Source organism: Pygocentrus nattereri, chromosome 2 (assembly GCF_015220715.1).
Source record: "Pygocentrus nattereri isolate fPygNat1 chromosome 2, fPygNat1.pri, whole genome shotgun sequence".
Taxonomy (NCBI): Eukaryota; Metazoa; Chordata; class Actinopteri; order Characiformes; family Serrasalmidae; genus Pygocentrus; species Pygocentrus nattereri.
In genome coordinates, this window is record NC_051212.1 from 28,349,735 (window position 1) to 28,364,518 (window position 14,784).

The 14,784-nt window shown below is 43.3% G+C and overlaps 1 protein-coding gene across 1 annotated transcript in view; it reads left to right on the plus strand.

The window, feature by feature from the left end:
• The first annotated feature begins 263 nt into the window (after nt 1-263).
• Nucleotides 264-14,784, plus strand: part of zanl (zonadhesin, like) — a 44,163-nt gene continuing 29,642 nt past the window's right edge. Inside the window, exons 1-27 of the mRNA XM_037533450.1 lie at nt 264-368; nt 1,144-1,169; nt 1,799-1,945; nt 2,233-2,498; nt 3,091-3,175; nt 3,266-3,418; nt 3,609-3,779; nt 3,954-4,051; nt 4,955-5,033; nt 5,118-5,324; nt 5,410-5,603; nt 5,716-5,857; nt 5,955-6,199; nt 6,283-6,431; nt 6,514-6,642; nt 6,769-6,907; nt 6,989-7,130; nt 7,299-7,495; nt 7,593-7,731; nt 7,824-7,940; nt 8,259-8,383; nt 9,055-9,200; nt 9,341-9,484; nt 9,671-9,778; nt 9,920-10,089; nt 13,798-14,000; nt 14,158-14,299. Coding sequence (XP_037389347.1) covers nt 295-368; nt 1,144-1,169; nt 1,799-1,945; nt 2,233-2,498; nt 3,091-3,175; nt 3,266-3,418; nt 3,609-3,779; nt 3,954-4,051; nt 4,955-5,033; nt 5,118-5,324; nt 5,410-5,603; nt 5,716-5,857; nt 5,955-6,199; nt 6,283-6,431; nt 6,514-6,642; nt 6,769-6,907; nt 6,989-7,130; nt 7,299-7,495; nt 7,593-7,731; nt 7,824-7,940; nt 8,259-8,383; nt 9,055-9,200; nt 9,341-9,484; nt 9,671-9,778; nt 9,920-10,089; nt 13,798-14,000; nt 14,158-14,299 — 3,937 coding nt within the window. The 5' untranslated portion in view covers nt 264-294. The remainder of the gene's footprint in view (nt 369-1,143; nt 1,170-1,798; nt 1,946-2,232; nt 2,499-3,090; nt 3,176-3,265; nt 3,419-3,608; nt 3,780-3,953; nt 4,052-4,954; nt 5,034-5,117; nt 5,325-5,409; nt 5,604-5,715; nt 5,858-5,954; nt 6,200-6,282; nt 6,432-6,513; nt 6,643-6,768; nt 6,908-6,988; nt 7,131-7,298; nt 7,496-7,592; nt 7,732-7,823; nt 7,941-8,258; nt 8,384-9,054; nt 9,201-9,340; nt 9,485-9,670; nt 9,779-9,919; nt 10,090-13,797; nt 14,001-14,157; nt 14,300-14,784) is intronic.

Consider the following 14,784-nt stretch of genomic DNA (forward strand, 5'->3'; position numbering starts at 1 on the left):
ATCTACAACGCTAGGCCCAGTTAGGTCATTCCTGTCTTGTTGAGCACACCCTTCTGTAGGTGTCTGCTGCGAACTGTTGTAGGCTCCAGCAAGACAAGTGGCACACACCCTGGTCCTATTACCAGCAGTTACTGATTCACTCAATTGGTTTTGCAATAAACTATGCCAAATAATATGAAAGTGACAAGACACTCTTATACTCCTCCTTCCACTCTCCCTCCTTGAACCACAGGCCACCCTTTATAAACTGACTTTGCTCCATTAAGTCAGTTAAGCTAACTGCATCAGTTAGCTATGGGTCATCTAAAACTTATTTTAATTTTAGCATGGATAAGTGGCAGCTATACTACAGGAAACATTGACAATAGGTGAGTTTCTGAAAGAAATTGATGATGCAATCACACACTTCCAAGAATTTACTGAAATGTAACTAAATGATTAAGTTAAACTTAATGAAAAATATAAGCTGATCTTTTCACTTCATTTATACAGTGCATGATGCACTACCATGTCTGACTTATGAACCTGTTGATATATCCAGTAGTACATAGAGGTAATAAATTAAAATATGCTTGTACCAGTGTAGGAGACTCATTGTTAAAGTCTAAGTAGACTAATTCATAGTAGACTCTTTAAAATGCATTGGAAAAAATGACATTTTTGAATCTGTTTGAGAGATAATGATTTAAAGACATGAGGAAGTGGCGCATCTGAAAGATAAGATACAGAGATCCACGTTCTGTTAACTAACACAAAGGGATCCTTTTTCTCGTTTTATCACTTCTATCTACTGTCTGAGGCTAACATGGATTATAAAGTTGAAATGTAAGCCTAAATCTAGTATAAACATGTAATATATCATCACTATTGAAAACAAACCTCCAAAAACTCCAAAAAACTAACTTTACGGACACAGGGAAAAAAATTAAAATTTCAATGTAAGTTAATGAAATTATTTTATGAGTTTAAAACAGCAAGGGATTAAAAGACGGTCAATTGATGACAAACATACAAACACCTGTATGTGAATACAGTGCATACTTTATAAATGAAAATGGTGAATTTAAAAAAATGATAAAAAATGTAATGGTGAAAATGAATTTTACTGTTCTGCAACTAATTTGCTTTTCTAACTTTCTGTAGATCTAATTTTACTGAACATGATGGTGGTAAGTGTTGCTGCATTCAAAATATGAAAAAATATGCCATAAGTGTTCTTAATTAGTAATATTATATTTTCTTAAGAAACAACATTAAAAAACATATTTTTATGTAATTTTATTATTTTCACCACTTAACTCAGGCCTGTGTTGAATATGCTGTTGTTTCACAATAACCTGCCCTTTGGATGAGCACTTTACCCTTTTCCTTACCATAGCTTCAAAGTTCTTATCCATCCACGCAACGTGTTTATTACCACACATGTGCTTACACACTCACAAATCCTGTGTGACGGCACAGAACATAATAGTTATAGTTAAAGTTGTAAAAGGGTGGAGTACAGTAGGCCCAATAAATCTTATCTGTGATCCAGATCCATTTAAAATACATTAACAGAGCATTTAGGGGATTTTAGCAGGAAAATAGAAGTGGAAGTGCTTTTTGATTGCATTTAGTAAATAATCTTTTAAAAAAAGCATTGTATAAAGTTTTATGATGTTCATGTTGAGACAAGAGGCCTGTCTATGAAATGCAAAATCATTAGAGAATTTTATTACATATTCTTTCTGAATTGTTTCCTGTGTTTCATTGAAGAATTATAACTTTGTCACCCCCCCAACCCCCACCTCTAAAACAGCTGTCATAGCTTCTTGTGACTTCAACAACGATGCAGAGCCTTTCTGTAGCTTCAGACAAGACACTGCAGATGACAGTGACTGGATTCGCCATAAGGGCCCCACCCCGACAACTGGCACTGGACCCAGTGGAGACTATCCTGATGGGAGTAAGTCCCATGTTCACGAGACCTGTGTTCTGAACATGGATATGGAACAATAGGTGGACGTAAAACAACAGCTCATTGTTAAGATGAAGAAAAGGAAAAAAAAAAAACAATGTCCTTTCCATAAAATACAATTATATGTATTCAATGTAATCATAACAACTGTTTCTAAACAAAAAATAACAATTGAAGTCTAGTATGAGAGCATATTATTTCATCTTTATGTATTGGAATTTTCTGTTTTACAAAAATAAATTTGGTAAATCAACCCCTATTTCCATCTTCCTCAGCTGGTTATTACATCTACCATGAGGCTGATAACGTTGCTAATGGGAAGAAAGCACGCTTGCTGAGTCCTGTGATTAACACTGCATCAGCACAGATCTGTGTACAGTTTAAGTACTACATGTACGGTTTGGACATCAGCAACAAGTTGACTGTGCTGGCTAAGCGATCTGGCTCAGAGGAAAATCTATGGCAGAAAGTTGGATTCCAGAGTCCGTCATGGCTTGGAGCAGCTATTACTGTGGCCAAACCAGCTGCAGATCCTATTGAAGTGAGTATGCAAGTGGTTTTCAGTTCTGTATATAATGTTCTGTCTATCCTGATCCCTCAGATTGGCACTGAGAAGTGGAATACGCCCTTGTGCTCAGCTATAGCTAGTTTGAGCACACTGGGATCTTTGTTGGTCAAAATACTTATTTGGGTTGTTTGATATTATTTGCCCTATATTAAATTAAATGCTGTGAACAAAATATCAAAACGTCCCTCAAATCAGCCTCTTAAAAACAGATATTAAATTAACTATCTGGGGCTACATCTTAATAATGGTCATTAAACATTGCGCATTGTTTCCCTGATGGTACTCACTCAGCAATATAACAATAAAGGTTAATGCTACATGTACTACTCAACATGTTTCCTTATCTTTGGTATGGCACACCTGAGCCAGTTTTGATGTGCTTGTAAAAGCCATATATGGCCTGTCTGACTGTTTAATGTTAAGGCTTCTTCAGTAAATAGCTGTAAATGTCTTAGCTTTTGCTCAGAAGATGATGCAGTTAATACTGACAAGAAAACCAAAATGTTCTTTTTAACATTTGTCTTACTGCGTGATGATTTGATTGTATTACTGTATTGTTTCTCAGATTGTGTTTGAAGCAGTCCGTGGGTTCTCCCCATCATGTGATACAGCCCTGGATAACATTGACATCACCGAGGGAGCTTGCCCTGGTACATTCATTCTTCATTAAAATCCAGATTTACAAATTAATAAAAAAAAACTGGCGAGATTAATGCAGGCCTTCTTATCTCTTTGCACAGGGTGTATAGCCGAATGTGATTTTGATGAACTGGATAACCTCTGTGGCTGGACCAATGAGGTGTCAGATTCATCCATTCTAGGATGGGAGTTTTGGAATGGGCCCACTGAAACACCTGGTACAGGTCCTGATGATGATTTCTCCAAACCAGGCTGTAAGTTTTTCTTCAAATTATTAATATATTTTCATTGTTGTAATGGGTTTATTTTATTTGTCAGTTGTAACGAACTCTTTCAGACTTTAATTTGCTATTATTGTCCTTCACATTACACAGTACATGCTGTCTGGTATACATTGATGTCTGTCCTAAAATCCACCTTAATTTCTCACTTCTCTCCATACAGTTGGATACTACTTGTTTATGGATTCCTTCTCCAGTGTCGCAGGAGCCTCAGCTCAGCTATGGAGTCCATCCACAGCTGTTCCTTCTTCTAACTGCCTCCAGTTAAACTTCCATTACTACTTGTATGGCACTGCAACAAACATGGAGCTTAATGTTCATGTGGTCACCACTGGTAAGACTTCTAAAAGTGAGATGGACTGGCTAGATGTTCAGATTTATTATTATAATGTTTCTACAGATTGTGACAACAAAACAAATAGGTTGTCAGAATGAGTTAGTTAAGTAGGCTAGTTGCAATAATTAAATTACTAACAAACTTTAAAATAATTGATGTGACAACCCCCAGCTGGAGAACTGGGACCACCTATTTTCAGTATCAAAGGAAACCAAGGACAGGGGTGGAAACCAGCAGAGGTCCGTCGTATTGGCACAGGAAACGTTCAGGTATGGATTTGGTTGATTACTTTGCTAACTGAAGTTTAGTTAACCATCTCCTTTCCATATCTTGTAAAATAATTTAGTATCATGGTTGTTTGTGATGTTCAACTGATTTATGCTGAATTTTTCACTACACTCTTGCACACAAAGGATTTAAATGCTTGTATCATTTTATGAAAAATGTTTTACTGCTTTTTTACACTACAGACTTTGTAACAATTTTGGTTTATTGTTTATTATTATTTATCTATTATCTATTAATGATCTATTATTTATTGTAATAAAAATTCTGAATTAAGTTCGAATTAAGCCAATTTTAACTGACATATTGAAAGGAGTGTTTGTCTCAGAAAAGTGAAAGTATTAATACAAATTTTTTGTTAGCTGGCTAGTTAAGTTAGGGACCAAGCTGCCTAACACTAGCCAAAGCTAGCAGGCAAGCATTTGATAACTACAGAATTTGGTCATTATTGAGTCTGGTAACTACATTTTTACAAGCAACAGAGCTACCTATTCATACCCTGAAAAAATCTATGAAAGCTTGAAAATGAAGAAGGTTTTTACACAGATTGTTTATTCACTGTGTGGATGCTTTTTCAATTTTATTTAGTTTACAAAGAACACATTTAAAGTTTCCTTTGAGACCAAAAATGATTCTTTTATGGGCGGAAGTGGGTTCACAGGCCAGATTCCTGCACAGTTTGGTGACTTTCCTGCTCAAATACGCCTGATATAACTTAATGCCTAAGAACAAGGTTGTTTTAGTTGTTTTGTCAAAGCAGAGGAATAAAAAAAACATTGCTGTAATCCAGCCCTCATGTCCACACCCGTTATATATCATTGCTCCAAAGAACACTTTTTAGTTATGATTGGAAATGTTATTCATGATAGGGATCATTTTTGTTTCAGTTTGTGATTGTTGGTGTATATGGAGAGACCGAAGAGACAGACATTGCTATAGACAGCATCTGTATAACAAGTTGTGAGGGTAAGACTTCCATCTTCTAAGAGACTTGTGATGCGTATTTTTTAATAAACCATACATTCATTGTGTACTTTCTCTTCATTTTAGGTGAAACACCAACAGTAAAGCCAACAACACCTGTTTTGACTCCAAAACCTTCAACTCCACAGCCATCCACATTCAAACCCACGACAGCAAAACCATCAAAACCCCAAACAACAACACCAAAACCCACCACAGCTGGCCCACCAACACCAAAGCCCTCTACACCCCAACCCACGACTCCAAAACCTACTACCACCTCGACAACACCAGGTAATAATTAAAAATATTCTTCTCTGAACAACTTATCAAATTACACAACCACTTTTTCAACGATTTTACTGTTTTCCTCAAATAGTGAAGTGCCCCGATAATGCAGAGTACATAGAGTGCGGTCCAGCTTGTATTCCCAGCTGTAAAGAACCCTCCACCAACTGCACTGGCTCCTGTATCAGCGGCTGCTTCTGCAAACCAGGTTTTGTGTTTCGGGGCAGACGCTGTATTCCCATTGAGCAGTGTGGATGTCTGGATGATAACAACAACTACTATGAGGTGATGGAAATACACAGTTGATTGAGATAGCTCTGCATTCAGGTCAACCTGAGTTGTTGGTCAAGAAGTTGAGGGTGTTGGCGTTGAAGGTAACTTAACTGTTTTTTTCCAGCCTGGAGAGATTGTCTTTGGGAATGGCTGCTCCAAGCTGTGTCGCTGTGCTGGTAATTACACCCTGAGCTGTGTGGACAACACCTGTGACCCCACAGAAGAGTGTCGGGAAGTGGGAGGAGTCCATGGCTGCTATCCTAAAGGTATTAGTGATATTTGTCTTGAATTCTGTTGCTCCTTCAGGATGGTGTCAACATGCTAAGATAACTTAAGTTTTTTGTTGATCTGTTCCACCCACAGACACGTCCATCTGTATCGCCTCGGCTGACCCTCACTACACCACCTTTGACAAGCGTAATTATGACTTCATGGGCAACTGCACCTACTTGATGTCTGAACGGTGCAACAACACAGACGTGCCCTACTTCGCTGTTTATGCTGAGAATGAGAATCGCTTCAACAATCCCTGGGTCAGCTATGTGAGTGCTGTCCATGTCCACGTTCGGGGAGTGAAGGTGTCCATCCTGAAAGGAGGAGTTGTACAGGTGAGCTAATAAAGATATCATGAGTGTAGGAAGTGAATGAAGTGAGTTGTATCCTACAGCATCGTTTCTCCATCTGTTCTCAGCTGAACGGAACCAATGTGAACATTCCTTTGAGTCCGGTGTCTGGAGTAGATGTTTTCAAATCTGGGACACTCTACACGGTGGTCATGGACTTTGGCGTAACTGTTCGTTATGATGGAAACCACTACATGGACATCAAAGTCATCAAAGAGTGAGTATTGTGTTAAACTGGTAACTGTTAGTGTTTCATTAAAACACCATGTCTTATGTAACATGCTTGTGTGTTTGTGCAGCTATCAGGACAAGCTGTGTGGCCTGTGTGGTGACTATAACGGCAACTATAAGGACGACTTCCGCACCCCCTCTGGTGAACTGGTCAACAATCCAACTGAGTTTGGCAACAGCTGGAACACAGATCCTGAGTGAGTCTTTGATATTGTATTGCGTGGACTGATTGGTTCTCCTCTATATTGAGATATCCATATTTCCTCGTGTAACTGTACATGAGATTAAATGGAGATTGACTGCTGTTCTCATTTGCTCTCTAGCTGCAATAAGACTCCAGAGGTCCCACCCCCTGGCTGCACAGAAGCTGAACAGGACCTTTATGAGAGTCCAGCATACTGTGGTATCATTCTGGACAGCAATGGTCCATTTGCTGTGTGCCACCCAAAAGTCAATCCTAATGTGAGTTAATCAGATCAGCATTTAACGCTAGTCTCTTCATATCAATGCTGTCATTCAATTTAACTCTGTGTGTTTGTGCAGAGTTTCTTCAAAAACTGCATATATGATCTGTGTGCACTGGGCGGCCCTCACTCTGCTTTGTGTGAAGCGATCGAAGCGTATGTCAACGAGTGCCAGGACCGTGGGGTCAACATCGGTGCCTGGAGAAACAGCACCTTCTGCCGTAAGTCTCAGAAAAACCACGAATCACAGTGCAGGCAAAATATAGACTAGGTTTTGGTCCACTGTATTTCACGCTCATAGGACACCTGCAGTCTAATGTGAATATGTTTGATTGTAGGTTTTATCATTACATTAAACTAAAATAATTGGGAACATTTTTCTTTTTCAGCTCTCGATTGTCCATCCAACAGCCACTACGACCCCTGCGTCTCCCCTTGCCAGCCTTCTTGTACTTCTCCCCCACCCAGTCAGTGCACTGGACCCTGCTCTGAGGGCTGTGTGTGTGACCCTGGCTATGTACTCAGTGGTGACAAGTGTGTGAAACAAGACACATGTGGCTGCATGTATAATGGACAGTATTACCAGGTGAGTGTTTACAATTGTTAATGTGTTCTAGTGACTCAGCAAATGAATGAAGTGTACAGTTCTTTAAGATGTTCTCTTTTCTCTCTATGACTTTTAGCCTGGACAGGAGTTCTACACTAAGGACTGTGATCTGCTGTGCAAGTGTAATCCCCCATTCGTCTCCTGCAGTGCTGCTGAATGCCCGCCCATGCAACAGTGTGATGTGCAGGGAGGACAAATAGGATGTTACCCAGTCGGTCAGTACATTATTATAGAACTGCATTATTTATCAGGTGTGAGACAGATTTTACTTGTGTTCTGAGTTCATGTGTCTTTTACTGGCCTTTAGATTTTAAGGATTGTATCATCTCTGGTGACCCCCATTACAACACCTTTGATGGTAAATACTACTCCTTCATGGGACTCTGCACCTACACGCTGGCCCGCACCTGCAGAAACAACACTGGTAAGTAATGATTTTTTCTCTCTTCTACATTTAAGTAGCTGAATATGAGTTTTGAGAAAAGGTGCTATGATTTTAAAGGGCCAATGAGGGCCCCTTTTTATTTTCATAAAAGTAGCATATTTGGGGGCTGCAAAGTGGTGAGAAAGACTGCAGTGATGATTACATGAATGTTGACTATGATCCACTTATGAAAATGTTCATGGGCTTTGCATACACATATATCAATGTCTAAACCATGCATTATAATGCTTCTCAAGGTATTTTGTTTTTCCTGAAATTGAAAAGTGATGGTTAGTGTTTCTGTTTTGTGTTCTGCAGGTCCCTGGTTTTCTGTGGAGGGGAAGAATGAGCAGAGAGGAATCTCTGGTTTGTCCTATCTCCGGAAATTGTATGTGACTGTTGATGGCATCACTGTGACCATGCTGAAGGGCAGAACCATTCTAGTTAGTATGAACTACCAGGCACACAAACATTTGAAATGTGTTGTAGGTGGCATTGGACAGAGTGGTATATCTGAACTTAATCTCATGCTCCATGAAGAATTAATGGAATATGATTGAAGTGAGGCAAAAAAGGAAAAGATTTTTGAGTACCTTTATTGTTTTTTTCATTCATTTGTGTTGTCTGTAAGTTTCAGATCAACCATATAATATTTTATCTTCTTACCTTATTTCCCCCTACTCTGACCTTGTAACCCACTCACTCACTGACTCACTTGCATTTAACAAGATAAACCTAAAGGGGGAACCTACTGGCACTGTACAGTTTGAACAACTGTGCATCCGTGACACTTGTTGTGCTTGTTGTATGTGAAACATTCATTTTTATACGTCCTTATAGGCAGTTCTGCTGACATTAGAGGTTCTGGAACAGTGGTCGCAAACTACATAACTTAACTAAATAAAAAACAACACTCTTTGAAGGATTTACTTAAATTATTTCCAACTTGCTTACTGATAGCTTATGTTTCTATCTTGCTTACTGATTGCTTACAATTTCTAACCTAATTGAAAACATGAGGCAAAATAAAACAGAAAGTGCTAGAAATAGCCATGCTATTCTTATCAAAGCTAATCTGCATCAATGATTCTTCATTGATTCTACACCTCCCCAGGTGAAAGGAGTGAAAGTCGGCCTTCCTCATTCACCTTCTCCACTAATCTCTCTGACCTTGGCTGGTCAGTATGTCATTCTCACCACACTCTTCGGCCTGGAGGTGCGCTGGGATGGCAACCACTATGCTAAGATCACTGTGCCCAGGTACTGCTTCATTATGCTTTCACTGCTGCTCTTATTTACCTTCTTATTTGAAACACTTTTTGACAGGAGCTTTCTTGGTTAAAGACAATCCTTATGCATTGTTTATACTACGGTTCATTATCTCTCTTAATCCCTCTCAGCACCTACTATGAGCAGATGTGCGGTCTGTGTGGAGACTACAATGGAAACCCCAACAATGACTTCACCAAGCCAAATGGTTCTCTGGCAGACAACGCAAACCAGTTTGGCAACAGCTGGCAGACTGATGAGGATGAAGATGACACGTTAGTTTCTGTTGTTTTTCCTCAACCTATAAGTGTCATACCTCAATGTCTATGGCTTTTTCAAGCCAGTGAGGAATGAGCTTTTATTAATCGTACAGGCTTCATGTTTATAAGATGTAAGGTCTCCCTCAGGTCAGTTCATATATAAATCATTTAATTTATAAAAATATAACATTTTGTTTTCAGGTGCAAGCCTGAGATCCCACCCGAACCTCCATGTGACCCAAGCCTAGAGGCTGAAGTGTCTAAACCAGAGAAATGTGGGAAAATCACAGACTCCACTGGACCGTTCAGGTGAGTAAACATGGTCTGTTTGGTTAGAAAATGTAATCTGCTGAAAACGTTTACTGTTTTACTACCTGCTACACTCTAAATCATCTGCACTTCTTGATGAATCTCTCTTTCTCACCCTCTTTATCCCTCTGTCACACACAGGGATTGTATAAAGGTGGTGGACCCTCTGCCGTTCTTCCAGAGCTGTGTGTATGATATGTGTCGTTATCAGGGACTCCAACAAACTTTGTGTGATCAACTCCAAGCCTACACCGATGCTTGTCTCAGTGCAGGAGCACCAGTTCACCAGTGGAGGGAGCCAGATTTCTGCCGTGAGTCTTACCGACAAAATATCACCATTAAACACATATTTAATCACCGGCAGAAACAAAGACCTCTACAGGTGACGGGAAAGTACGTTCTTGTGATTCTCTAATTGCCTCTAAGTGTTTTCAGTGGACAAATAGAAGTTCATGTTACCTTCCACTTTGAATGTTAACCCTGATGTCAGGACAATCAGGACAAAAGAGCCTTTAATCCATCCATCCATCCATCCATCCATCATCTTCCGCTTCTCCGGGGTTCGGGTCGTGGGGGCAGCATCCTGAGCAATGAAGCCCAGACCTCCCTTTCCCCAGCCACTTCCACTAGCTCCCTGGGAGGGATTCCGAGGCGCTCCCAGGCCAGCTGGGCGATATAGTCACGCCAGCGTGTCCTGGGTCTTCCCCGGGGTCTCCTCCCTGGTGGACTTGCCTGTGACACCTCCCAAGGGAGGCGTCCAGGAGGCATCCTAACAAGATGCCCGAACCACCTCAACTGGCTCCTCTCGACGTGAAGAAGCAGCGGCTCTACTCCGAGTCCCTCCCGAATGACCGAACTTCTCACCCTATCTCTAAGGGAGAGTCCAGCCACCCTGCGGAGGAAACTCATTTCAGCCGCTTGTATTCGCGATCTCGTTCTTTCGGTCATTACCCAAAGCTCATGACCATAGGTGAGGGTGGGAACATAGATCGACCAGTAAATCGAGAGCCTTGCCTTATGGCTCAGCTCTTTCTTTACCACAACAGACCGGTAAAGAGCCCGCATCACTGCTGACCCAGCACCAATCCGCCTGTCAATCTCCCGCTCCCTTGTACCATCACTCGTGAACAAGACCCCGAGATACTTAAACTCCTCCACTTGAGGCAAGAGCTCATCCCCGACCCAGAGAGGGCTCTCCACCCTTTCCCGCGTGAGAACCATGGCCTCGGATTTGGAGGTACTGATCCTCATCCCGGCTGCTTCACACTCGGCTGCAAACCGATCCAGCGAAAGCTGAAGTTCACGGCCTGATGTCCCCAATAGGACGACATCATCTGCAAACAGCAGCGATGTGACCCTGAGGTCACCAAACCGGACACCCTCCATCCCCTGACTGCGCCTAGAAATTCTATCCATAAAAATTATGAATAGAATCGGTGACAAAGGGCAGCCCTGACGGAGTCCAACTCTCACTGGGAAAAAGTCTGACTTACTGCCGGCCATGCGAACCAAGCTCCTGCTTTGTTTGTACAGGGCCTGAATGGCTCGTAGCAAAGAGCCATGTACCCCGTACTCCCGAAGCACCTCCCACAGAATACCCCGGGGAACACAGTCGAATGCCTTCTCCAAATCCACAAAGCACATGTGGACTGGTTGGGCAAACTCCCATGAACCCTCGAGAATCCTGGAGAGGGTAAAGAGTTGGTCCAGTGTTCCACGACCAGGGCGGAACCCGCACTGCTCCTCCTGAATCCGAGGTTCGACTATAAGCCGGACTCTCTTCTCCAGTACCCTTGCTTAGACCTTATCAGGGAGGCTGAGGAGTGTGATTCCCCTGTAGTTGGAACACACCCTCCGGTCCCCCTTTTTAAAAAGAGGCACCACCACCCCAGTCTGCCAATCAAGTGGCACCACCCCCGATGTCCACGCAATGTTGAAAAGGCGTGTCAGCCAAGACAGCCCTACAACATCCAGAGCCTTGAGGAACTCGGGACGGATCTCATCCACCCCTGGAGCCCTGCCGCCAAGGAGCTTTTTAACTACCTTAACGACTTCGGCCTCAGTAATGGACAAGCCTATTCCCGTGTCCCCAGACTCTGCCTCCTCACTGGAGAACGCGTTGGTGGGATTGAGAAGGTCCTCAAAGTATTCCTTCCACCGCCCAATGACGTCTTCAGTCGAAGTCAGCAGCACACCATCTCCACTATATACAGTGCTAGTGGCACACTGCTTTCCCCTTCTGAGTCGCCTGACGGTTTGCCAGAATCTTTTCGGAGCCGACTTAAAGTCACTTTCCAAGGCCTCACCGAACTCTTCCCACACCCGGGTTTTTGCCTTGGCAACGACTGAAGCCGCAGATCGCTTGGCCTGTCGATAGCTGCCAGCTGCCTCTGGTGTCCTACAGGCCAACCATGTCCGGTAGGACTCCTTCTTCAGCTTGACGGCATCTCTCACCTGGGGTGTCCACCACCGGGTTCGAGGATTACCGCCCCGACAGGCACCAACTACCTTGCGACCACAGCTACAGTCAGCCGCTTCAACAATGGAGGAGCGGAACATGGCCCATTCTGAGTCAATGTCCCCCACCTCCCCCGATATCTGGTCAAAGTTCTGACGGAGGTGTGAGTTGAAGATCAATCTGACAGGTTCTTCTGCCAGACGTTCCCAGCAAACCCTCACTATACGTTTGGGTTTGCCTGGTCTGACTGGCATCTTCCCCCACCACCTGAACCAACTCACCACCAGGTGGTGATCAGTTGACAGCTCAGCTCCTCTCTTTACCCGAGTGTCAACCATGGCCGCAAAAAAAAAAAAAAAAAAAAAAAAAAAAAAAAAAAAAAAAAAAAAAAAAAAAAGAAAAAAAAAAAGCAAGTCCGCTGACACGACTACAAAGTCAATCATTGAACTGCGGCCTAGGGTGTCCTGGTGCCATGTGCACTTATGGACATCCTTGTGTTCAAACATGGTGTTCGTTATGGACAAACTGTAGTTTGCACAGAAGTCCAAAAACTGAACACCACTCGGGTTCAGATCAGAGAGGCCATTCCTCCCAATCACACCCCTCCAGGTCTTACTGTCATTGCCCACGTGAGTGTTGAAGTCCCCCAGTAGGACAATCGAGTCTCCAGGAGGAGCACTTTCAAGCACCCCTTCCAAGGACTCTATGAAGGCTGGGTATTCTGAACTGCTGTTCGGTGCATAAGCACAGACAACAGTCAGGACCCGTTCCCCAACCCAAAGGCGTAGGGAAGCTACCCTCTCGTCCACTGGGGAAAACCCCAACATACAGGCACCGAGTCGAGGGGCTATGAGAAAGCCCACACCTGCCCGCCGCCTCTCACCATGGGCAACTCCAGAAAAGAAAAAAGTCCAGCCCCTCTCAAGGAGATTGGACACAGAGCCCAAGCTGTGTGTTGAGGTGAGCCCGACTATATCTAGCCGGTATCTCTCGACCTCGCGCACCAACTCAGGCTCCTTCCCCGCCAGTGAGGTAACGTTCCAAGTTCCAAAAGCCAGTTTCAGCAACCGAGGATCAGAACGCCAAGGCCCACGCCTTCGGACACTGCCCGATCCACAATGCACCGCACCCCTACTACTGCCCCTCCCATCGGTGGTGGGTCGATGGGAGGGGGGACTCATGTAGCTCCTTCGGGCTGGGCCCGGCCAGACGCTCGCTGGCGAGCCCCTCCCCCAGGCCTGGCTCCAGGGTGGGGCCCCGGTAACCCTGATCCGGGCAGGGTACACAAGTCCTGCTTTGATGTCCTCATAGGGGTGGTTATGGATCACACTTTGTCTGGCCTGTCACCTAGGACCAGTTTGCCATGGGAGACCCTACCAGGAGCTTTTGCTCCAGACAACATAGCTCCTAGGGTCCTTCAAGCACACAAACCTCTCCACCACGATAAGGTGGTGATCCATGGAGAGGCCTTTAATCCATAAACTCCAAAAAATAAAAACATGCAATTTTCCTTGTTTCACTGTCTCTGAATCGTTAGTTTTGTCTGCATTTGTCTCTACAGCTCTGGTTTGTCCTCCGAACAGCCACTATTCTACATGTGTGAGTTCATGTCCAGAGACGTGTGTAGGTGTGAGCGGACCCCCTGGTTGTGGAGAGAAGTGTGTTGAAGGCTGTGAATGTGACCCCGGCTTTGTCCTGAGCGGCAGCCAGTGTGTTCCTCTCAAGGACTGCGGCTGTGTGGACTCTGACGGCTCCTACCATCCTGTGAGTATCACTCAGTGAGAAAACCCACATTTAACTGCTTTTTCTGAATTTCTACACCACATTACTGCTATGACCCGTATTTCCTCCTGTACTGTAATTCACTAGTATTGTTTATTCAGTCTTCCACTCAGTTCCTTTACATTTTTGTGTGGTTTAGGTAAACGAGAGCTGGTATCTGAAGGACTGTGAGCAGCAGTGTGTGTGTCTAGGTGGAAAAATCATCCAGTGCTACAACACCAGCTGCCTCCCTACAGAGAGCTGCGTACTGCAAGATGGAGAGTACATCTGCAAACCGAATGGTACAGTATTTATATATACAACATAAACAAGCGTACAATTGTATGCACTCTGAAGACTTAAGGCAGAAAATTAATTAAATGCAGGGGTTGGACAATGAAACTGAAATACCTGTCATTTTGGTGTGGGAGGTTTCATGGCTAAATCGGACCAGCCTGGTGGTCAATCTTCATTAATTGCACATTGCAGCAGTAGGAGCAGAGTGTGAATGTTCAATTAGCAGGGTAAGAGCACAGTTTTGCTCAAAATATTGCAATGCACACAACATTATGGGTGACATAGCAGAGTTCAAAAGAGGACAAATTGTTGGTGCATGTCTTGCTGGTGCATCTGTGACCAAGACAGCAAGTCTTTGTGATGTATCAAGAGCCACGGTATCCAGGGTAATGTCAGCATACCACCAAGAAGGACGAACCACATCCAACAGGATTAACTGTGGATGCAAGGGGAAGCTGTCTGAAAGGGATGTTTGGGTGTTAACCGGGAT